Source organism: Haliotis rufescens, unplaced genomic scaffold (assembly GCF_023055435.1).
Source record: "Haliotis rufescens isolate VD_foot unplaced genomic scaffold, xgHalRufe1.0.p SCAF_18, whole genome shotgun sequence".
In the NCBI taxonomy this organism is placed as follows: domain Eukaryota; kingdom Metazoa; phylum Mollusca; class Gastropoda; order Lepetellida; family Haliotidae; genus Haliotis; species Haliotis rufescens.
In genome coordinates this window covers 24,587,845-24,612,314 of record NW_025963868.1, presented here as the reverse complement: position 1 = coordinate 24,612,314, position 24,470 = coordinate 24,587,845, and the positions used below count along the sequence as shown (strand labels likewise).

General features: G+C 43.8%; 2 protein-coding genes across 4 annotated transcripts; both read left to right on the top strand.

The window, feature by feature from the left end:
* Window positions 1-1,320: 1,320 nt before the first annotated feature.
* Window positions 1,321-1,830, top strand: LOC124132977 (serine/threonine-protein kinase TNNI3K-like). The gene has a single exon (XM_046497162.1). It carries the CDS (start codon window positions 1,321-1,323, stop codon window positions 1,828-1,830), a length of 510 nt encoding a protein of 169 aa, XP_046353118.1.
* A 2,814-nt stretch (window positions 1,831-4,644) lies between these two features.
* LOC124132922 lies at window positions 4,645-23,234 on the top strand. 3 transcript variants are annotated; one of them, XM_048398452.1, is made up of 5 exons: window positions 4,645-4,741; window positions 8,731-9,113; window positions 10,174-13,470; window positions 16,070-16,222; window positions 16,840-23,234. In XM_048398452.1, exons 2-5 carry the CDS (start codon window positions 8,843-8,845, stop codon window positions 21,438-21,440), a joined length of 8,322 nt encoding a protein of 2,773 aa, XP_048254409.1. In that variant the 5' UTR covers window positions 4,645-4,741; window positions 8,731-8,842; the 3' UTR covers window positions 21,441-23,234. The 3 variants fall into 3 exon arrangements, with proteins under 3 accessions (XP_048254409.1, XP_048254408.1, XP_048254406.1); XM_048398451.1 differs by having other exon boundaries at window positions 10,153-13,470; window positions 16,073-16,222; XM_048398449.1 differs by having other exon boundaries at window positions 10,153-13,470.
* The last annotated feature ends 1,236 nt before the right edge of the window (window positions 23,235-24,470 follow it).

The window sequence follows — 24,470 nt, the reverse complement described above, 5'->3', positions numbered from 1 at the left end:
TGACTCCATGATAACATGTATTTTCAGGGACATAATTTAGTTGAAAGCTACGTTTTAGACATTTTCTCCCGTAATTAATCCAGTATTATGGTGAATTTGGACAATCTGCCAGATGCATTATGTTTACATACAAAGATCTAGACATAAGCATATTTGAACTGTGCCTTCCGTTTCTACTTACAGATATATACATGTTATTCAGATTATATACAAAAGCATCAATTAGAAAAACAAACATGTTCAGCCCTCTTTATCATCTATTTCTATTTATTCGTATACTATCTAGGATCGAATGTATCTGTTTCCTTGAAAGGGTTAACGTCACCAACAAGTTGAAAACTTTCTGGTACAAATTAAAATGTTCATTCACTTCCTTACTCCATTCCTGTGTCTGACATGAGCCAATTGATGATAAACACATCATTTTAAAATGCGATATCGGGGAGTATGTTTAGAAATGTGATCACTATTTCTGGGAATAATATTAATCCATGGTATTATTAATTAAAACAGACAAAACCCTTTCTATGGTCATACAATCTCTGCCAAAAATTAAGTCGATTGAACGATTCCGACCAAACATGTATATTATTTTATATTCCTTAGATATTCGCATCACCTGTTATTTATACACGTTTAGCTTAAATGGACGATAAACCCTTTGTTAGCACTAGTCGTAGATGTACACAAAAATGAAACATAAATACTCAGTACCTGAGGATACACACAGATATAACCGTATATGAACAATATCTACACACATATGGGTGCGTTGGGGTAGCCCTCTTGTAACTACATCCATGCTATGATTATTCAGACATACATACATGAGAGCCAAACACACAATATGTAAATACATATATCTGTATATCGACAATACACACATTGTATGACACAGTTTTTCTAACTTCTGAGCAAAGGTTCCGACTAGCCCCTGCCTAACCAAGTCTTGAAGTGTCACGTCCCGATGTTTGGAGACTCGGTTTGGAAAAACCGTTTGTGTTACAGGTAACTGCCTCATTGTCTCGATGATTTTAACAAAAGTGTTCCTCAAAATTAACAATTTGTGTATTTCACGGAAAGTAGTGCTAACATTCAATGTTTGATTTAGCGATAAACAACTGTCACAAAATGTTCACAAAAGCTATTCATGTCTGATACTTCTAATCGTACATAACCACACAAACAAATTGTGCAAATGACGCCAAGCAGACTCTTGTTGTTTAATCAGTTATTTGTATAAAATTTACAATGTATACACATAGAAGGCAGTCCTCTCGTAAAAGATACATTCAAGACAAACCATGTGACCGAGAGGGGATGTCACGTGACAACCGGCTTCGTGATGCATGCTGGGAGGGGGACCTGAACATGGTGAGACACATCTTGGCTGAGGAACACTTGGACATCAACAGCAGAGACGGGTGGGCAAGGACACCCGTGATGGTGGCTGCGTATGCAGGGTATGGAGACGTGGTACACCTTCTTATAAATACAGGAGGCGATGTGTCACTGGTTGCCGATCTCGGTTACAACATTCTTCACATGGCCACTTGTGGGGGACATGTGGCGATAGTAAAGTGTATCGTATCACAGACAATCGTTGACATTAACAGTAGAGAGAAATGCAACAGGACACCTTTGATGATGGCAGCACTCAGTGGTTATAGGGATGTGTTTGCCTTCCTTGTCAGTGCAGGAGCTGATTTATCATTGCGTGATATTTATGGTAACAACTTCCTTCACTGCACCTGTGTTGGGGGACATGTGGAGATGGTGAAATGTGTCCTCTCACTGGACAAGATGGACGTCAATAGTAAAAGTAGATAAGGGGTAACACCATTGATGTTCGCAGCAAAAGTGGGAAACAGAGAACTATTTGACTTACTTGTCGGCAAAGGGGGTGATGTGTCACTGATGACATGGAGACGTAGCAACATCCTTCATGAAGCCATCTTCCCGAGGCAAGAGAGTTAACTGACTTTAAAAGTCCAGTTTCCACCCTTGCCGAACTAGGCTGGAATTCCTGGGCTCGATCGTAGCGCCACCAGTGGCTATTACGAGTTATGTCCTTTCTATACTTCTCCTATTGACCAATCAGATTCAACCTCTCGTATCACTTGCATTTGCTTCAAACAAAACGGTGGCGCCCAGTCAAGACGGTCTGATCGATAATGATAAAACGAGTCTTACATCGCGAAGTTCATCAAATCACGTGAGCACCTTGTTTAAAAACATGAAAAGATTTAGAAAATATCTGTTGACAACGAGTTAGGGGTGCACATGCTTTGCAAATCCTGCAGGCGACGGAAATCTGCATGACACATTACGAACCGAATTTCGATTTCAGTGCGCGATTTTGATTGGACTATGCATAGACTCGTTAGTCAAGCCAAAATGTAACTCCATAATACCAGCCTAGTTCGGCAAGGGTGGAAACTGGACTTTTATAGTCAGTTAACTCACTTGCCTCGGGAAGATGTCATGAAGCTTGCTATGGGGGACATTTGGAGATGGTTCAGTATGTCATATCTATGGACTTTGTGGACATCAACAGCAGAGGTCGGAACGGAATGACACCACTGATGATCGCAGCACTGTTGGGACGTAGAAACATCTTTAACTTAATTCTGAGTAGAGGAAGTAACATTTCAATGGTGACTGGTGGCAAGAACATCCTTCACTTAGTCTGTGAGAAGGGAAATCTGGACATGGTGAAGTTTGTCCTTTCGAAGAACCTTCTGGACATCAATGTAAGGACCAGAACAGGGGATATAGCAACGATGATAGCAAAACGAGAAAAGAACAGTGACGTGCATGACTTTCTCGTATCCCATGGTAGTCTATAGGTCCTTTTTTTTCGTTTCGCCACCCATGTTCAGTGTGATTAAGGGTATGTGTGAGAAAGATGGTGGAACATTTTGGGTTGAAAGTTTTATTATTTTCTGTGAGTCCATATGAACGATTGGTAAACACTACAATCTTACTTATGTGTAAGGGAAACACCCTTCTTGTAACTGCATTAAGTACATCGATTATAACTATCAAGAGCAAGTCAAAATCACAACGAGACACTGAAAGTCCCTTTATACATATTTCGAATTCAAGTTTCAGTAAATCATTATTATCAGATAAATATTTATTTATATCTTTGGATTGATTTTCGATATAGCATCAAAAGTAAAGATAACAATTCGGCAAGCCTCGGAGTTTAAAACTGTCATCTGTAGTAATGGAGGATATTTATTTGTAAAAAAGAAACGCAAAACGGATATTTTGCGCCGTAAAGCAAAATTAGCGGACCAAGAGGTGCAAAATGTAGAGGTTTAATGTGTTTGATTTCCTTGATCAAAACGATCACGAGGGCATGCAAGCCATTATTCGGGAAACACATTCGGTTCGGAAAAACGCACACAGTGCATTAACAAAATGTGCATGGAGCTGCACGTACTGCACGTGCAGCAGCATTATGAACGGTATTAAAGTGCAGGGTTTTTGATTGCCTGGCATCTGCGTCAATCGAACAGTGACAGTTCAACAACATGCCAAGATTAACAGAAGTGCAATGAAACAACGTCATAGGCCGCTTGCAGGCAGGGGAATCCCGATCAGCTGTAGCCAGGGTTTTTAATATCGCGCCCAGCACCATCACAAGGCTATGGGATCGGTTTCAACAGCATGGGTCAAGGTCGACCAAGAGTAACCGACCCCGCCCAATATCGCTACATCCGACTGCTCCGCCTACGTGAAAGGACAACCACAGCCACCTAAACCGCATCCCAAATACCCGGACTGCGCAGAATCTCCGACGAGACCGTACGAAACCGTTTAAGAGCAGCAGGTCTACGAGCAAGACGTCCTGTTCGACGCGTCACATTGAGTCGACAACATCGTCAACACCGACTGCATTGCTGTCGTCAACACAGGGTATGGCCTCAACTGCGATGGAGAGATGTCTGGTTCAGCGACGAATCAAGATTTCTCCTCCGTCGAGTGGATGGAAGAGCACGGGCCTACAGTCGGGGAGAACGTTACGCCGGAAAGTGCGTACAGAAAGTGGACAGATTTGGTGGGGGTAGTGTTATGATGTGGGTGGATGTACCGATAACTGAGATGACTACAATGGAAGAGACAGATCACAGATTTTGTTGGGCGATGTTACATGAAGAGACAGATCACAGATTCTGTAGGGCGATGTAACGGGAAGAGACAGATCACAGATTTTGTTGGGCGATGTTACATGAAGAGACAGATCACAGATTCTGTAGGGCGATGTAACGGGAAGAGACAGATCACAGATTTTGTTGGGCGATGTTACACGAAGAGACAGATCACAGATCTTGTAGGGCGATGTTACACGAAGAGACAGATCACAGATTCTGTAGGGCGATGTAACGGGAAGAGACAGATCATAGATCTTGTAGGGTGATGTAACGGAAAGAGATAGATCACAGATTCTGTAGGGCGATGTTACGGGAAGAGACAGATTACAGATATTGCATGGTGTGATGCTGAGGGAGGCATTGCCACTAAACAGAGAACTAATTTAGACGTTGCAGCAATGTGAAACGGATGCAGTGGTGAGAGAGCCGGATGCAGTGACAATGAGTCGGATGCAGTGACAGAGTGGCGCTTTCAGTTAGAGAAGGCTAGCTGCAGACACATCCAGCTGGCTTGCTGGATGACGCGGGTGGATCACTGACGTCTACCCAGATCGTTAACATTTAATTGCATTTGATCCGTGAGTACTGATTGCTTTTTAAACATTTTGTGATATCAGCTGAATATTTATGTTAATTATTGTTGTATGTTGTATGCTATACATTGCTGAATGCTATATTCTGAAGTCTGTTATATACATTGATGAATGATATATCCTAGCTTATGTTATACACTGCTGACGGCTATATACTGGCTTATGTTATACATTGATGAATGACATACACCAACTTATGTTATACACTGCTGACGGCTATATACTGGCTTATGTTATACACTGCTGACGGCTATATACTGGCTTATGTTATACACTGCTGACGGCTATATACTGGCTTATGTTATACATTGCTGACTGCTATAGACTTGCTTCTGTTCTACATTGATGAATGCTATATACCAGCTTATGTTATACACTGCTGACGACTGTATACCAGCTTATGTTATACATTGATGAATGATATATACCAGCTTATGTTAAACACTGCTGACGGCTATATACTGGCTTATGTTATACATTAATGGCTGCTATATACTGGCTTATGTTATACAATGATGAATGATATATACCAGCTTATGTTATACACTGCTGACGGCTATATACTGGCTTATGTTATACATTGCTGACTGCTATAGACTGGCTTATGTTATACATTGATGAATGATATATACCAGCTTATGTTAAACACTGCTGACGGCTATATACTGGCTTATGTTATACATTGCTGACTGCTATAGACTGGCTTATGTTATACATTGATGAATATTATATACCAGCTTATGTTATACACTGCTGACGGCTATATACCGGCTTATGTTATACATTGCTGACTGCTATAGACTGGCTTATGTTATACATTGATGAATGATATATACCAGCTTATGTTATACACTGCTGACGGCTATATACTGGCTTATGTTATACATGGCTGACTGCTATAGACTGGCTTATGTTATACATTGATGAATGATATATACTGGCTTATGTTATACACTGCTGACGGCTATATACTGGCTTATGTTATACATTGATGACTGCTATAGACTGGCTTATGTTATACTTTGATGAATGATATATACTGGCTCATGTTATACATTGCTGACGGCTATATACTGGCTTATGTTATACATTGCTGAATGATATATACCAGCTTATGATATACACTGCTGACGGCTATATACCAGCTTATGTTATACATTGCTGACTGCTATAGACTGGCTTATGTTATACATTGATGAATGATATATACCAGCTTATGTTAAACACTGCTGACGGCTATATACTGGCTTATGTTATACATTGCTGACTGCTATAGACTGGCTTATGTTAAACATTGATGAATATTATATACCAGCTTATGTTATACACTGCTGACGGCTATATACTGGCTTATGTTATACATTGCTGACTGTTATAGACTGGCTTATGTTATACATTGATGAATGATATATACCAGCTTATGTTATACACTGCTGACGGCTATATACTGGCTTATGTTATACATGGCTGACTGCTATAGACTGGCTTATGTTATACATTGATGAATGATATATAATGGATTATGTTATACACTGCTGACGGCTATAGACTTGCTTGTGTTATACATGGATGAATGTTATATACCAGCTTATGTTATACACTGCTGACGGCTATATACTGGCTTATGTTATACATTGCTGACTGCTTTAGCCTGGCTTATGTTATACATTGATGAATGATATATACTGGCTTATGTTATACACTGCTGACGGCTATATACCGGCTTATGTTATACATTGCTGACTGCTATAGACTGGTTTATGTTATACATTGATGAATGATATATACCAGCTTATGTTATACACTGCTGACGGCTATATAATGGCTTATGTTATAAATTGCTGACTGCTATAGACTGGCTTATGTTATACATTGATGAATGATATATACTGGCTTATGTTATACACTGCTGGCGGCTATATACTGGCTTATGTTATACACTGCTGACTGCTATAGACTGTCTTATGTTATACATCGATGAATGATATATACCAGCTTATGTTATACACTGCTGACGGCTATATACTGACTTATGTTATACATTGCTGACTGCTATAGACTGCCTTTTGTTATACACTGGTGACGGCTATATACTGGCTTATGTTATACATTGCTGACTGCTATAGACTGGCTTATGTTATACATTGATGAATGATATATACCAGCTTATGTTATACACTGCTGACGGCTATATACTGGCTTATGTTATACATTGCTGACTGCTATAGACTGGCTTATGTTATACATTGATGTATGATATATACTGGCTTATGTTATACACTGCTGACGGCTATATACTGGCTTATTTTATACATTGCTGACTGCTATAGACTGGCTTATGTTATACATTGATGAATGATATATACCAGCTTATGTTATACACTGCTGACGGCTATATACTGGCTTATGTTATACATGGCTGACTGCTATAGACTGGCTTATGGTATACATTGATGAATGATATATACCAGCTTATGTTATACACTGCTGACGGCTATATACTGGCTTATGTTATACATTGCTGACTGCTATGGACTGGCTTATGTTATACATTGATGAATGATATATACTGGCTTATGTTAAACACTGCTGACGGCTATATACTGGCTTATGTTATACATTGCTGACTGCTATAGACTGGCTTATGTTATACATTGATGAATGATATGTACTGGCTTATGTTATACATTCCTGAATGATATGTACTGGCTTATGTTATACATTGCTGAATGATATACTGGCGAATGTTATACATTGATCAATGATATATACTGGCTAATGTTATACATTCCTGAATGATATATAATGGCTTATGTTATACATTCCTGACTGCTATAGACTGGCTTATGTTATACATTGCTGAATGATATACAGGCGAATGTTATACATTGATCAATGATATATACTGGCTAAAGTTATACATTGCTGAATGATATATACTTGCTTACGTTATACATTGCTTAAAGCTATATACAGAGGTATGTTATTCATTGCTGAATGCAATGTTAAATACTGAAACATGCATGCTGGGGACTGTTGTATGTTGTATAATGTTATATACTATATACTACCTAATGCTAAACACTGCTACGTGCATGCTATAAACTGTTGAATGTTGTATAATGTAATATACTATATACTACCTAATGCTAAACACTTGTACTGCTACATGCAGTTCAATGTTGTATAATGTTGAATGTTGTATAATGTTAAATACTACATACAACCGTATGCTAAATACTGCTACATGCTGTTGAATGTTGTATAATGTTATATACTGCATACAGCCGTATGCTAAATACTGCTACATGCTGTTGAATGTTGTATAATGTTATATACTGCATACAGCCGTATGCTAAATACTGCTAAATGCTGTTGAATGCTGTATAGTGTTATATACCACATACAACCGTATGCTAAATACTGCTACATGTTGTTGAATGTTGTAAAATGTTGAATGTTGTATAATGTTATATACCACATGCAACCGTATGCTAAATACTGCTACATGCTGTTGTATGCAGTATAGTGTTACCGTATTCGACGTAATAAGCGCCCAGGGCGCTCTCAAAATTAAAAATAGGGGGCTCTTATTAGAATATTATTTTGGTGGTAAAAAAACATAGTTAAAAGATAAGTATCGTGGTTTATCCTGACAGCCTGAAATGTTTATGTACGACAGATATATTTTTCCAGAATTTAATTGCCCATAATTAAGGGTGCATATAACACACGAGTGCGTTTTATACACGAATAAATAAGTCTTTGTACATTGATCAATCGGAAGGGGTGCTAATTGAGATTGTTCACTTGCCAATAAATTAGCAAATATCGCAGTGGGCGCTTATTAGAGCGGGGCGCAAAATGCGTCAAATACGGTATATACTGCATACAACCGTATGCTAAATACTGCTACGTGCTGTTGAATGTTGTACAATGTTCAGTTTCTACAGGTATATTTACTTGTGGTACAGTGCAGGTCAAGGTCACCCCATGTTGGAGGAGCAGGACCCTTGCAGCTACGTGGGTGACTCTGCATCGCGAAGTGAGGCGTGTTAGATAACAGGGCCACGGTGTCGGGGAGAAATGTCAGACACAGATGGTGATGATGATGACGACTATGTGACGGCTGATGAGGAAGATGAAGAAGACTGGAGAGAAGAAAGAGGCATCGAGGAAGAGGATCTATTCTGTAGCGATGACGAGGAGGAGGAGGGGGAGGATGAGGAGGACGAGGACGAGGAGGAGGATGACGGGGAAGAGAACAGCCATGCTGATTTAACCGATCTCAGGACGATTTTCGGCAACGTCACTGGTCAAACTGTCACTCACCAATCCTTTCAAAGTGTAAATAAAGGTGAGTTGAGTGTTGAGTTTTCTTGACAAGTGTTGACTGATAAATTTCTAGAAAGTTGTTAACTTTATATTTCTAGACCATTGTCGACTGTTATTTCTCCAGACGATTGTCGACTGTTCTTTCTCTAGACGATTGTTGACTGTTATATCTCAAGACGATTATTGACTGTAATATTTCCAGACGATTGTTGACTGTTATATCTCTAGACGATTATCGACTGATATATCTCTAGACGATTGTTGACTGTTATATCTCTAGACGATTGTTGACGATTGTCGACTGTAATATCTCTAAACGATTGTCGACTGTAATATCTCTAAACGATTGTTGACTGTTATATCTCAAGACGATTGTTGACTGTTATATCTCTAGACGATCGTCGACTGTTCTTTCTCTAGGCGATTGTTGACTGTTATATTTCTAGACGATTGTTGACTACACTATTTAAGTGTTGCTGTGGGTTAATGTCGTCTTTTAGGCCACTTGTTAAATGTTAAATATTATGATTATTAACTGTTATGTGTGATTATTATTAGCTGTATTGTGTTATGATTGTGAACTAACAAGTAAATAGTAAATATTTACATATATGGACATTTGGGAGACATAGGTGACTTGAAAGTCGATTCCGCTGCGTGTCGCTCAGTAGAGTTGTGTCCCTTTCCCTTGCCAGGATCCAGTCTCTGCCGGATTTCGATTCAACCGTTGCCATAAAGGTTAACTGATCAATCTCAACGTGATGCCTAGTATTAGCTTCCATGATAAATCGTTGTGTTGATCACACAGCATAGAGTTTAAACCATCACCTCCTTATGCCTTTTGAATACCAAAATATCAAATATGGAATTGTTGTGATAACATTACATAATCACAAATGATTTTCATGTTTAGTTCTGTATACTGCTCAAAAGAAGTTAAAGAACATCCGATTTTTCATATGCCAATAGTTAATGTGTCCTGGTTGCCGGGTATTGCACCACACAACATCCCGATTGTAGGTGTTCTGTAACTTGTTTTGAGTTGTATTTCCTTATTATAGAGATTGACACATGTATTCAAGGAATCCCCGCATCTCCCAAAGTCGAGGGAATACCAAGCGACTATGAGACACAAGAACCAGTGTTGGGGTCACCATCAACTCAAGGCCAACTCGCACCTGCACTGACGTCGGGGGAACAATCAACTCAAGGCCAACTGACACCTGCACTGACGTCGGGGATACCATCAACTCAAGACCAACTCACACCTGCACCAGCGTCGGGGATACCATCAACTCAAGACCAACTCACACCTGCACTGACGTCGGGGATACCATCACTTCAAGGCCAACTCACACCTGCACCAGCGTCGGGGCTACCATCAACTCAAGACCAACTCACACCTGCACTGACGTCGGGGCAGCCATCAACTCAAGACCAACTGACACCTGCACTGACGTCGGGGATACCATCAACTCAAGGCCAACTCACACCTGCACCAGCGTCGGGGCTACCATCAACTCAAGACCAACTCACACCTGCACTGACGTCGGGGCAACCATCAACTCAAGACCAACTCACACCTGCACTGACGTCGGGGATACCATCAACTCAAGGCCAACTCACACCTGCACCAGCGTCGGGGCAACCATCAACCCAAGACCAACTCACACCTGCACCAGCGTCGGGGCAACCATCAACTCAAGACCAACTCACACCTGCACTGACGTCGGGGGAACCATCAACTCAAGACCAACTCACAACTGCACCACCGTCGGGGATACCATCAACTCAAGACCAACTCACACCTGCACTGACGTCGGGGATACCATCAACTCAAGACCAACTCACACCTGCACTGACGTCGGGGCAGCCATCAACTCAAGACCAACTCACACCTGCACTGACGTCGGGGCAACCATCAACTCAAGACCAACTCACACCTGCACTGACGTCGGGGATACCATCAACTCAAGACCAACTCACACCTGCACTGACGTCGGGGCAGCCATCAACTCAAGACCAACTCACACCTGCACTGACGTCGGGGCAACCATCAACTCAAGACCAACTCACACCTGCACTGACGTCGGGGATACCATCAACTCAAGACCAACTCACACCTGCACCAGCGTCGGGGCTACCATCAACTCAAGACCAACTCACACCTGCACTGACGTCGGGGCAACCATCAACTCAAGACCAACTCACACCTGCACTGACGTCGGGGCAACCATCAACTCAAGACCAACTCACACCTGCACTGACGTCGGGGCAACCATCAACTCAAGACCAACTCACACCTGCACTGACGTCGGGGCAACCATCAACTCAAGACCAACTCACACCTGCACTGACGTCGGGGCAACCATCAACTCAAGACCAACTCACACCTGCACTGACGTCGGGGCAACCATCAACTCAAGACCAACTCACACCTACACTGACATCGGGGCAACCATCAACTCAAGACCAACTCACACCTGCACTGACGTCGGGGGTACCATCAACTCAAGACCAACTCACAACTGCACCAGCGTCGGGGATACCATCAACTCAAGACCAACTCACACCTGCACTGACGTCGGGGATACCATCAACTCAAGACCAACTCACACCTGCACTGACGTCGGGGATACCATCAACTCAAGGCCAACTCACACCTGCACCAGCGTCGGGGCAACCATCAACTCAAGACCAACTCACACCAGCACTGACGTCGGGGGAACAATCAACTCAAGACCAACTCACACCTGCACTGACGTCGGGGATACCATCAACTCAAGACCAACTCACACCTGCACTGACGTCGGGGCAACCATCAACTCAAGACCAACTCACACCTGCACTGACGTCGGGGATACCATCAACTCAAGGCCAATTCACACCTGCACCAGCGTCGGGGATACCATCAACTCAAGACCAACTCACACCTGCCCTGACGTCGGGGATACCATCAACTCAAGACCAACTCACACCTGCACTGACGTCGGGGCAACCATCAACTCAAGACCAACTCACACCTGCACTGACGTCGGGGCAACCATCAACTCAAGACCAACTCACACCTGCACTGACGTCGGGGATACCATCAACTCAAGACCAACTCACACCTGCACCAGTGTCGGGGCTACCATCAACTCAAGACCAACTGACACCTGCACTGACGTCGGGGCAACCATCAACTCAAGACCAACTCACACCTGCACTGACGTCGGGGCAACCATCAACTCAAGACCAACTCACACCTGCACTGACGTCGGGGCAACCATCAACTCAAGACCAACTCACACCTGCACTGACGTCGGGGCAACCATCAACTCAAGACCAACTCACACCTGCGCTGACGTCGGGGCAACCATCAACTCAAGACCAACTCACACCTGCACTGACGTCGGGGCAACCATCAACTCAAGACCAACTCACACCTGCACTGACGTCGGGGCAACCATCAACTCAAGACCAACTCACACCTGCACTGACGTCGGGGCAACCATCAACTCAAGACCAACTCACACCTGCACTGACGTCGGGGCAACCATCAACTCAAGACCAACTCACACCTGCACTGACGTCGGGGCTACCATCAACTCAAGACCAACTCACAACTGCACCAGCGTCGGGGATACCATCAACTCAAGACCAACTCACACCTGCACTGACGTCGGGGATACCATCAACTCAAGACCAACTCACACCTGCACCAGCGTCGGGGCAACCATCAACTCAAGGCCAACTCACACCTGCACCAGCGTCGGGGCAACCATCAACTCAAGACCAACTCACACCTGCACCAGCGTCGGGGCAACCATCAACTCAAGGCCAACTCACACCTGCACTGACGTCGGGGATACCATCAACTCAAGACCAACTCACACCTGCACTGACGTCGGGGATACCATCAACTCAAGACCAACTCACAACTGCACCAGCGTCGGGGATACCATCAACTCAAGACCAACTCACACCTGCACTGACGTCGGGGATACCATCAACTCAAGACCAACTCACACCTGCACCAGCATCGGGGCAACCATCAACTCAAGATCAACTCACACCTGCACCAGCGTCGGGGCAACCATCAACTCAAGACCAACTCACAACTGCACTGACGTCGGGGCAACCATCAACTCAAGACCAACTCACACCTGCACTGACGTCGGGGCAACCATTAACTCAAGACCAACTCACACCTGTACCAGCGTCGGGGCAACCATCAACTCAAGGCCAACTCACACCTGCACTGACGTCGGGGCAACTATCAACTCAAGACCAACTCACACCTGCACCAGCGTCGGGGCTACCATCATCCCACGGCCAACTCACACCTGCACCAGCGTCGGGGATACCATCAACAAAAGATGGCCCACGCTGTGGTGGTACGTTGACGCTCCATCAAATAAGTCACCGACTTCCCGATTCATTGAGTCGCCTCTTACGACCAACATGATGAGGGCCAGTTCAATCTCGGTTTCCCCATAAGGTTGTTACAGTGTAATAATGTTGCCTTTCCAACATGGTTACCGACAAGGAACTGGCTCCATTTGCCCAACATGCTCGTCGTAACAGTTGAATGGAATAGGTCATGTGAGCGGGTGCTGTGACTTTGCTGATGGCGTGGGTCGTATTCCCTTGATACTTAACAAGCCGCCGTGGTAAAGCTGGAATATTGCCGACTGCGGCGTATAACAACATTACCCCCAACCCCACCATCAACCAGCACGCACATATCTCTCGCACTTAATCACCCACTCAATCACTCACTCAATCCCCCACCCGACCAATCAACAACGCACTGAAGCCCCCACCCGATCAATCAACAACTCACTCAATCCCCCACCCGACCAATCACAAAACACTCAATCCCCCAACCGATCAATCACCAACTCACTCAATCCCCCACCCGACCAATCACAACACAGACCATCCCCCACCCGACCAATCAACAACTCCCTGAAGCCCCCACCCGATCAATCACAACACACTCAATCCCCCACCCGACAATCAATCACCGACTCATTCAATCCCCCCCCCCCCCAATCAATCACAACACACTCAATCCCCCACCCGATCAATCACAACACACTCAATCCCCCAACCGATCAATCACCAACTCACTCAATCCCCAACCCGACCAATCACAACACACTCAATCCCCCACTCGACCAATCAACAACTCCCTGAAGCCACCACCCGATCAATCACAACACACTCAATCCGCCACCCGATCAATCACCAACTCACTCAATCCTCCATCCAATCAATCACCGACTCATTCAATCCCCCACCCAATCAATCACAACACACTCAATCCCCGACCCGATCAATCACCAACTCACTCAATCCCCCACCCGACCAATCACAACACACTCAATCCCCCAACCGATCAATCACCAACTCACTCAATCCCCCACCCGACCAATCACAACACACACCATCCCCCACCCGACCAATCAACAACTCACTCAATTCTCCATTCAATCAATCCCCAATTCGCTTAATCCTCCATCCAATCAATCACCAACTCACTTAACCCCCCACCCGATCAATCACAACTCACTCAACCTCCCACCCGATCAATCCCCCACTCACTCAATCCCCCACCCGATCAATCACCAACTCACTCAATCCCCCACCCGACCAATCACAACACACACCATCCCCCACCCGACCAATCAACAACTCACTCAATCCTCCATCCAATCAATCACCAACTCACTCAATTCTCCATCCAATCAATCACAAACTCACTCAATTCTCCATCCAAATCAATCACAAACTCACTCAATCTACCACCACACCACCACCCAATCAATCACCAACTCACTCAACCCCCACCAGATTAATCACCAACTCAATCAATCCCCATACCAATCCCTAATTCACTCAATCCTCCATCCAATCAATCACCCACTCACTCAATACCCCACCAGATCAATCACCAACTCACTCAATCCTCCATCCAATCAATCCCCAATTCACTCAATCCTCCATCCAATCAATCACCAGCTCATTCAATCCCCCACCCAATCACTCACTCACTCACTCACCCACTCACTCACTCACTCACTCGTTCACTCCAGCAGCAGTCCAGTAAAACTTCATCAAGGTAGAGCAGCAGGTGACGGTCCAAACTCACTCACTCACTCACCCACTCACTCACTCACTCGTTCACTCCAGCAGCAGTCCAGTACAACTTCATCAAGGTGGAGCAGCAGGTGACGGTCCCAACTCACTCACTCACCAACTCACTCACTCACCCACTCACTCACTCACTCACTCACTCACCCACTCCAGCAGCAGCCCAGTACAACTTCATCAAAGTGCAGCAGCAGGTGACGGCCCCAACTCACTCACCCACTCACTCACTCACTCACTTACTCACCCATTCACCCACTCACCCACTCACTCACTCACTCGCTCACTCCAGCAGCAGTCCAGTACAACTTCATCAAGGTGGAGCAGCAGGTGACGGTCCCAACTCACTCACTCACTCACTCACCCACTCACTCACTCACCCACTCACCAACTCACCCACTCACTCGCTCACTCCAGCAGCAGTCCAGTACAACTTCATCAAGTTGGAGCAGCAGGTGACGGTCCCAACTCACTCACTCACTCACTCACCCACTCACCAACTCACCCACTCACTCGCTCACTCCAGCAGCAGTCCAGTACAACTTCATCAAGTTGGAGCAGCAGGTGACGGTCCCAACTCACTCACTCACTCACTCACCCACTCACTCACTCACCCACTCACTCACTCACTCACTCACTCACCCACTCACCCACTCACCAACTCACCCACTCACTCGCTCACTCCAGCAGCAGTCCAGTACAACTTCATCAAGTTGGAGCAGCAGGTGACGGTCCCAACTCACTCACTCACTCACTCACTCACCCACTCACTCACTCACCCACTCACCCACTCACCTACTCACCCACTCACCCACTCACTCACTCACTCTTTCACTCCAGCAGCAGTCCAGTACAACTTCATCAAGTTGGAGCAGCAGGTGACGGTCCCAACAGGCAGAAACCTGAACATTGGAGGAACCCAGAACATTGGGAAACCTGCCCCCGGACAGGATGACGAGGAGACCACGCTGACTACAGTACAAAAACTAAGAAGTGAGTAACTGCATAATATGTTCTGAATACTCTGGAGATACAATCATGTAATGTTGGTCCATCCTGGAGGGTGGCTGGGTAACTGCATGTTCAATCTGTGCTCAACACACTCAGTCGGGTTTGATACCGCACATGGCAATACGTAGATTTCTTATGAAACGGGAAATCTGTTTCTTTTGACCGGGCAGAGGACATATATTCAAGCAGGCGAATGGGCGGATAAAAAATGAACAAAAAAAAGTTAGGAATCATGAATATTTGGGGGACAGTTTTATGAAATTGTGTGCTCAGTTTTCTCCACAAAAATAATAATTTTTCTGTTCAATATTTAAATATTTGAAATTCATTATATTCAAATTTGAGAACCAGTGTGAGATGAGAAACATAAAAAGACTGGCTAATGCTAATTCATCTGGTTATATCTTTATGAGGAAACAGAAGCGTGTATTATACTTACACTTTATGTGAGGTGAGGTGAGGTGAAATTGGGTTTAACGTCGCGTCCAAGATTATTGCACTTATATAGCGACGTGCATGCACGTGTATGTGTGTGTGTGGCTGCTTGTACTAGTCCGGACTGATGCCGATTTATAGTGCTAGCTCACTTTATGTTGCAGAAAGAACAGAGATGAGGATTGAGACATGGACGCACGAAATGGTGAAAACTGAGGCTCTCAAGAAGGTGACGGATAAACTCGACGAAGGAGCCACTTGGGTGACCATTAAGGGGAGCCCTGGAGAAGGGAAGTCCACGATTGCTTACATGGCACTCAAAGACCAGCATAGCAAGGGGAGACAAGTCTTCCAGGTCGAAACCCCAGCAGAGTTCTCTGAGGTCACCATGACCTGCTCTTGGCCCCTCATCATGCTGGACGACATTTTGGGAGACTTGGAATTCAGTGTGGTGGAATGGTCGAGATGGAGACCAGTGCTTCGCCCAATTCTGGATCCAATGGAACCACACAAGGAGCACAAGAACGGAGGGAAAAGTAGGAAACTGACAATAATTCTTGTTGGTCGAGATTATGTTCTACAGTCTTCAGTGGCAGATTTGGGAAGACTCGTTTCCTTCATCACCAGCGACAACTATGTAATCGAGGTATCCTCGGAGAGAAACGTGGAGGAGAAGAAACGAATTTGGAATGCATTGGCTCAAGGGTTACATTTTGAAAACGAAACTGTACAACAATGTTGTAAAATTGACTGCCCGCATGGATTTCCACATGTTTGTAGAATGTTTCTAAGGGCATATTGCAACGACAATCAGATTTCGATGGAGGAATTCTTTAACAAACCCCTTGATTTTCTGAACCAAACAATGAACAAGCTGATGAACGATAGCATAAAGCGGAAAGTGTTGATGATGATAATCAAAAGAGATGGGAAAGTGTCTGAAAATGAATTAGATGCTGATGAGGACCTAGGATATGAGTGCATAACGGCTGCAAATAATCTGGTTGGATCCTATCTCAAGCGAGAAGAAGATACGTACATGTTTGACCACCCTTCTGTCTATGATAGTGTTGCATTTATTCTTTGCACAAAAAATACACGGTTTGTTATAACCAACTGCAGTATGTCGTTCATCCACCAAAGACTACGTCTCGAATCTACCCAAACAGGCAGTTCTGAGACTGAGGCAGGGTTGGTTGCATATATCCCCAAATCGTATGTTTCCGATTTGGCCAAAAGATTTGCTTATGAAATCACAAACAGGAACTTCATACTCGTGCTATCCCACAGAGTGTGTAGGGATGTTGAGTTTATTCAAACATTCATGGACATACTGTCAATCAATCATCAAATATCTATAAAGGATTTCATTACCTGCTCTGATAAAATGTCAGGGTATCCCTTCCTGGAACTACTCCCCAGTAGCAAATCCATAAATGTGCTTCGTTATCTTATGGAGACAGGCAACACTGCCCTCAGACCAGAACAAATAAGTGAAATTCTGTTTGGTGTCTGCAAGAATTCTGCTGGAATTGTGTTGACATATCTGACTCAAAAAGTGGCAATAAACATAAACACTACATATGGAAATGCCAGAAAGACACCATTGATGATAGCTGCAGAAACAAAAGACTCTGATTTTGTTTTGCAGATTCTTTCGTATGGACCTGACCTCCGTGCATCCGACCGTTGGGGGAAGACTGTCTTACATTATCTGTGTGAATACGGTCATACCGCAGCAGTTGCAGCGGTGGCTGATGGAGGAGTAGAAATCAATGTGACAGACACATTTGGAGAGTCTCCTATGTACCTGGCCTGCAGAAGTGGCAAAGTGGACCTGATAAAGTTGCTGCAGGACAGGGGAGCTCGTGTATCAGGGGAGGAAGTGTGCAGTGCTTGTAAGAGTGGAAACCTGCCTCTCGTCAAGATTCTGTTTGAAAAAGGCGCATCTGTCAACATGTTGTCTCTGGAAGGCAACAACCCTTTTCACTCAGCCTGCAAAGGAGGGGATATCGATACTGTGAAGTTTTTAATTCAGAGAGGAGCAACAATGACCACGGTTTCTTCTGGTGGTGACACTCCTGTCCATTCTGCCTGTGAGGGAGCAAAGTCTGAAGTGCTCGAGTTCCTGCTTAGCAAACTTGGTGCAGACTCTAAAAGTGGGGGAAGCTATGGACACATTTCATCTGGGGAGACTGGGCATAAAGAGGTGATGACAAAAACTGGCACTGATGTGAATGTAGCAAACAATATAGCTGACACCGCCCTACACAAAGCAGCATGGAGGGGATCAAAGTCGTGTGTCGACGTGCTCATTAAGGCTGGAGCTGTTGTGAACCTGCAGAATAATAAGGGTGACACCCCCCTCCACCTAGCAGCAGAATGGGGGTTTGAGGAGTGCGTGGATAGCCTGCTGAAGGTAGGAGCTGATGGTAATATAAGTAACCAGGCAGGCGAGAAACCGCTCCACAGATCCGTCAGATGTGGATCAAGCCCATGTGTTGCCTTTTTGCTGAAGGCTACTGAGGTTAATGTACGGAATGAAGCCGGCAACACACCACTCCACATAGCCGTAGATGCGGGATCGGATGAGTGTGTGGATGTCTTACTGAAGGCCAGTGCTGAAGTCAATGCCCAGAATGGTGCAGGTGAAACACCACTTTATATTGCATCAGAGCTTGGAGCTCATGAATATGTAGCCATCCTCCTGAAGGCTGGAGCTGATGCGAATATACTCAATATCAAAGGCTGTACTGCGGTACACAGAGCAGTTAGGTTTGGATTTGACGACTGCATCACAGCGTTACTGGAAGCAGGATCGGATCTGAACATCCAGGATGATGATAACAAGGACACACCTTTGCATATAGGAATAAAGGGGTCATCTAGAGAACGTGTTGAGATGTTGTTGAGTGGAGGAGCTGATGTGGACATACAGAATGATAAAGGTTACAGTCCTCTGCATACAGCAGCTATGTCTGGGTTGAGAGATTGTGTTCAAATTTTGATTAATGCTGGAGCTGATGTCAATTCACGTGAAAGTTCAGGTAGGACACCACTTCATGTAGCAGTATGGAATGGGCTTAAAGTGCATGTCAACATTTTATTAAAAGCCGGAGCAAATGTGAATGCAGAAGATAATGAGGGGGAAACACCTCTACATCTTGCTGTTGCAAAAGGAGAAACAAAACGTATGCGCATGTTGATAGATGCAGGAGCTAATGTAAATGCACAGAAGAATCAAGGCGCAACACCACTTCACAGAGCAGGAATTTGCAGGTCCACGGACGCCTTAAAACTTTTGATTAAGTCTGGGGCTGACCTGAACTTAGCTGATAATAATGGGGAAACGTGTATTCATACAACTGCTGAATGTGGGAATAAAGAATGCCTTTATGAGTTAATTGAAGCTGGGGCTTCTATTGTTGCACGCAATAAGAAAGGACGCACGCCTCTACATTCAGGACTTGTACTTGTATCTCCAACGCAAATTGATACATTGATAAACATTGGGGCTGATGTTAATGCGCAGGACGATGAAGGAAACACACCACTTCACGCTGCTAGTATGTTCAGATATTCCCAAAGAGGTGTGGGTCATTTAATAAAGGCTGGAGCAGATATAAATCTGTGCAACGACAAAGGCGACACACCGTTGCTTGTGGCAGCAGCATGGGGGTGTCATAATGCTGTTGAAAATATAATACAGGCTGGACCTGATGTGAATGTACAGAATAGTAGAGGTGACACATTGCTTCATATAACATTGAAAATAGGAGCTCAGGGCGACAGCAAAGTATCATTATCATACGGATCTTACTACGATGTACCACACACTATTAGTGGTACACAAGTGTACACTGCAGCTGAACTGGGATCTGGTGATGATGGGGTTGATCTGTTATTTCAACCCAAAACTGGCATCAATGTGCAACAAAGTAAAGAACTACTGGAAGAGGAATTGGGAAAGGATTATACTGCTGTAAAATTATGTCATTGGAAAGCGTGGGGTATATCGAGGAATCACATGGATGTCTTGCTGAAGAGTGGATGTGATGTGGATATACAAAATAATAATGGTGATACACCACTCCACATTGCATCAGGGAGGGGTTCAAAATGGGGTCTCGATATAGTGCCAGCGTGTTCGTTAAATAAGCGTGTGCTAGTGTGCCATGTTAAAGGCAAGAAGACATTCGTGCCTGGAGATTGGGGAATGGCTTTGGACTGCGTTGATCTCCTACTGAACGTTCAAGCTGACGTGAATCAACAAAACGACAGAGGCGACACATCACTACACAATGCAGCAGCGAGAGGATTCAAAGAAATTGTTGATGCACTTCTGAAAAAAGGAGCTGATGTGAATTTGAAAAATCTTCAAGGGAGGACCCCTTTGCATAATGCATTGTCTCATCAAACTGTTTTGTGCTTTGCTCAAGTGCCTGACATTGCCATATGTGCCTCACTGATTGGACATGGAGCTGATGTTATGAGCAAGGACATGGCAGGCAACACTCCGCTACATCTGCTGTGTTCTGCTGCCAGAAATACTGCAGTGCTAAGCCAGGACCTGGAGTTCTCCTCTGTGGCTGCCCATGAAGATAACCAACTGTCGATCTTCTCCACAGCGTCTTCCGAAGCAGACTTGTACCGCCGGTTGGTGGCTCTGCTCCTTGATCATGGTGCCCATGCTAATGTACGTAATCACAATGGCGATCCAGCACTGCGGGGATGGTGTCAGACATTGTTTATCGAGGAGAGTTGACTCTTTAACGCATTTAAATTGAAACGTCCCAGCGATACATCCATATATGAATTCACATGATCAGACAAACATAATGCATCGATGCATATCATTTCACAAATTGATTCAGTTATCTCTAATATTATTCAATTGTGCCTTTTGTCACAACATTGTTTATTGAGAAGACTTGACTGTATATGACAGAGGTGACACAGCACTGCGGGGATGGTGTCAGACAGTGTTTATTGAGAAGACTTGACTGTATATGACAGAGGTGTCACAGCACTGCGAGGTGGTGTCAGATATTGTTTAGTGAGAAGACTTGACTGTATATGACAGAGGTGTCACAGCACTGCGAGGTAGTGTCAGACATTGTTTATTGAGAACACTTGACTGTATATGACAGAGTTGACACAGCACTGCGGGGTGGTGTCAGATATTGTTTATTGAGAACACTTGACTGTATATGACAGAGGTGTCACAGCACTGCGGGGTGGTGTCAGACATTGTTTATTGAGAACACTTGACTGTATATGACAGAGGTGACACAGCACTGCGGGGTGGTGTCAGACAGTGTTTATTGAGAAGACTTGACTGTATATGACAGAGTTGACACAGCACTGCGAGGTGGTGTCAGATATTGTTTAGTGAGAAGACTTGACTGTATATGACAGAGGTGTCACAGCACTGCGAGGTGGTGTCAGATAGTGTTTAGTGAGAAGACTTTACTGTATATGACAGAGGTGTCACAGCACTGCGAGGTAGTGTCAGATATTGTTTAGTGAGAAGACTTGACTGTATATGACAGAGGTGTCACAGCACTGCGAGGTGGTGTCAGATATTGTTTAGTGAGAAGACTTGACTGTATATGACAGAGGTGTCACAGCACTGCGGGGTGGTGTCAGACATTGTTTACTGAGAAAAGGGTGTTTGTTGCGTCAAAAAGTGTTTTCTTGAGTTTAGACGGGCACTGTGGTGATGTCAGTGACTGTTTGTTCATGATATTTCACAACTCAGATGAAATTCAAGAATCCGAGAATCTAATCCATGGCCAGTCATTCCTGCCAATACAACAACTGAAACGTCCCTCCGATGCACTTCTTTATGCGTGAGTGCGTTACGGTTTAACGTCACTTTTAACAGTATTTCAGTTATATCACGGAGTATCACCTTAATTTGGGATGACGTAATGTAATCAGTTTGTGACGCACTGAGTGAGTGAGTCTGGTTGAACGCGGCTTTGAACAGTATTCAAGTTATATCACGGTGTGTCAGCTTAATGTGGGATGACGTAATGTAATCAGTTTGTGACGCATTGAGTGAGTGAGTCTGGTTGAACGCGGCTTTGAACAGTATTCAAGTTATATCACGGTGTGTCAGCTTAATGTGGGAGGAAAGACTGAAGTGATGCAGGTCTCATCTCACTGGTTAAACCCGCCAGCACGACAAACCTAGAAACATAAAATGGGGCAAAACTGGGATTCACATCGTATTTTTCTCAACAATAAAGCTATTTCGCGTGAATTGTTTCGGTGACTGTATTCAGTATATTAACATTTTGATAATGTTTGAAATTGGTTTGCCAAATTCAATCTTAAAGTGCGTTATTTAATTCTTGTGGCCGGCAGTTTATGTGCAAGAGTGGGTTAGATCAGAGATTATTGGTCCTATTATTAACATCATTATGATCATGCAGGGCGAGTGAGAGATGAGAGATTACTATTATCATTATTATTTTTGTTGTGTAAAACCATTGAGTAAAGATATTGCCGCATTTGGTCTTCATTAAAACATACACGCTGTGATAAAAGTAAATGTTGTTTGTCATCATCATCATCATCATCATCATCGTCATCATTTTCAAAAACAAACTATTCATAGTATGCTTTGTTTTCATAACCGGAAACATTGGAGGATGACAGGTCGGAAATGTTCGTTTCAGATCAGATGTAACGGATGAAGCAGGAAACATGTACAAATGTGCCTAATTGAGATCAGATAACGCCAAACGCAAACAAGACTAACGCTTCGTCTCTTGTTTATTTGTTTGTTTGTTTGTTTGTTTGTTTGTTGCTAACGCCGCACTCAACAATACTTCAGCCATGTGACGGCGGTCTGTAAATAATCGAGTCTGGACCAGACAACCAGTGATTGACATCATGAGCATCGATCCCTGAAGGTGCGATACGATGACATGCTTCAACCAAGTCAGCAAGCCTGATCACCCGATCCTGTTAGTCGCCTCTTACGAAAGGCATAGTCACCTTTAACAGCAAGCATGGGTTGCTGAAGATCTAGTCTACCATTATATCTCCACTGGTTCCCTTACTGTCATGCTATAGCCCTAGATGAAGTAAATCTAGATTTTCCATATCCTATCTATCACTGGAAGGTTTACCCAAATGCGAGCCCTAGAGACAAACAGGATAGCTTTCCAACGGGGTCCTCCCTTCTCATTGGGGCTCCTTTCAATTCAAACGGGCTTGTTTGATTCTATTAAAATTATATTTATTTTTAGCGGGACTTCAATTGAGCCATGCTCACAAAATCCAGGTAACCGAAGATTGTATTAAAAGCATGAAATTATAATATATATTTAGATAATTAATGGGAAGTTAAATCAGTAAGTCATAGAAATAAGTGGGAATGTATACCAGATATTATAAGAATTGGCACCATCTTAGAGTGTGAGGACACACTCTTCGCTAGAAGGGGGTCGTATCATAGGCATGAAATTGTAATATGTATTTTGATAATTAAAGGGAAGTTAAATCAGTAAGTCATAGAAATAAGTGGGAATGTATACCAGATATTATAAGAATTGGCACCATCTTAGAGTGTGAGGACACACTCTTCGCTAGAAGGGGGTCGTATCATAGGCATGAAATTGTAATATGTATTTTGATAATTAAAGGGAAGTTAAATCAGTAAGTCATAGAAATAAGTGGGAATGTATACCAGATATTATAAGAATTGGCACCATCTTAGAGTGTGAGGACACACTCTTCGCTAGAAGGGGGTCGTATCATAGGCATGAAATTGTAATATGTA

Bases quoted from the DNA above. Each gene is read 5' to 3' on its own strand.
- LOC124132977 (XM_046497162.1), top strand. From the start codon at position 1,321: ATGTCACGTGACAACCGGCTTCGTGATGCATGCTGGGAGGGGGACCTG.
- LOC124132922 (XM_048398449.1), top strand. From the start codon at position 8,843: ATGTCAGACACAGATGGTGATGATGATGACGACTATGTGACGGCTGAT. The intron at 9,114-10,152 runs GTGAGTTGAGTG...TCCTTATTATAG, and splicing joins CTTTCAAAGTGTAAATAAAG to AGATTGACACATGTATTCAA. The intron at 16,223-16,839 runs GTGAGTAACTGC...TTTATGTTGCAG, and splicing joins TACAGTACAAAAACTAAGAA to AAAGAACAGAGATGAGGATT.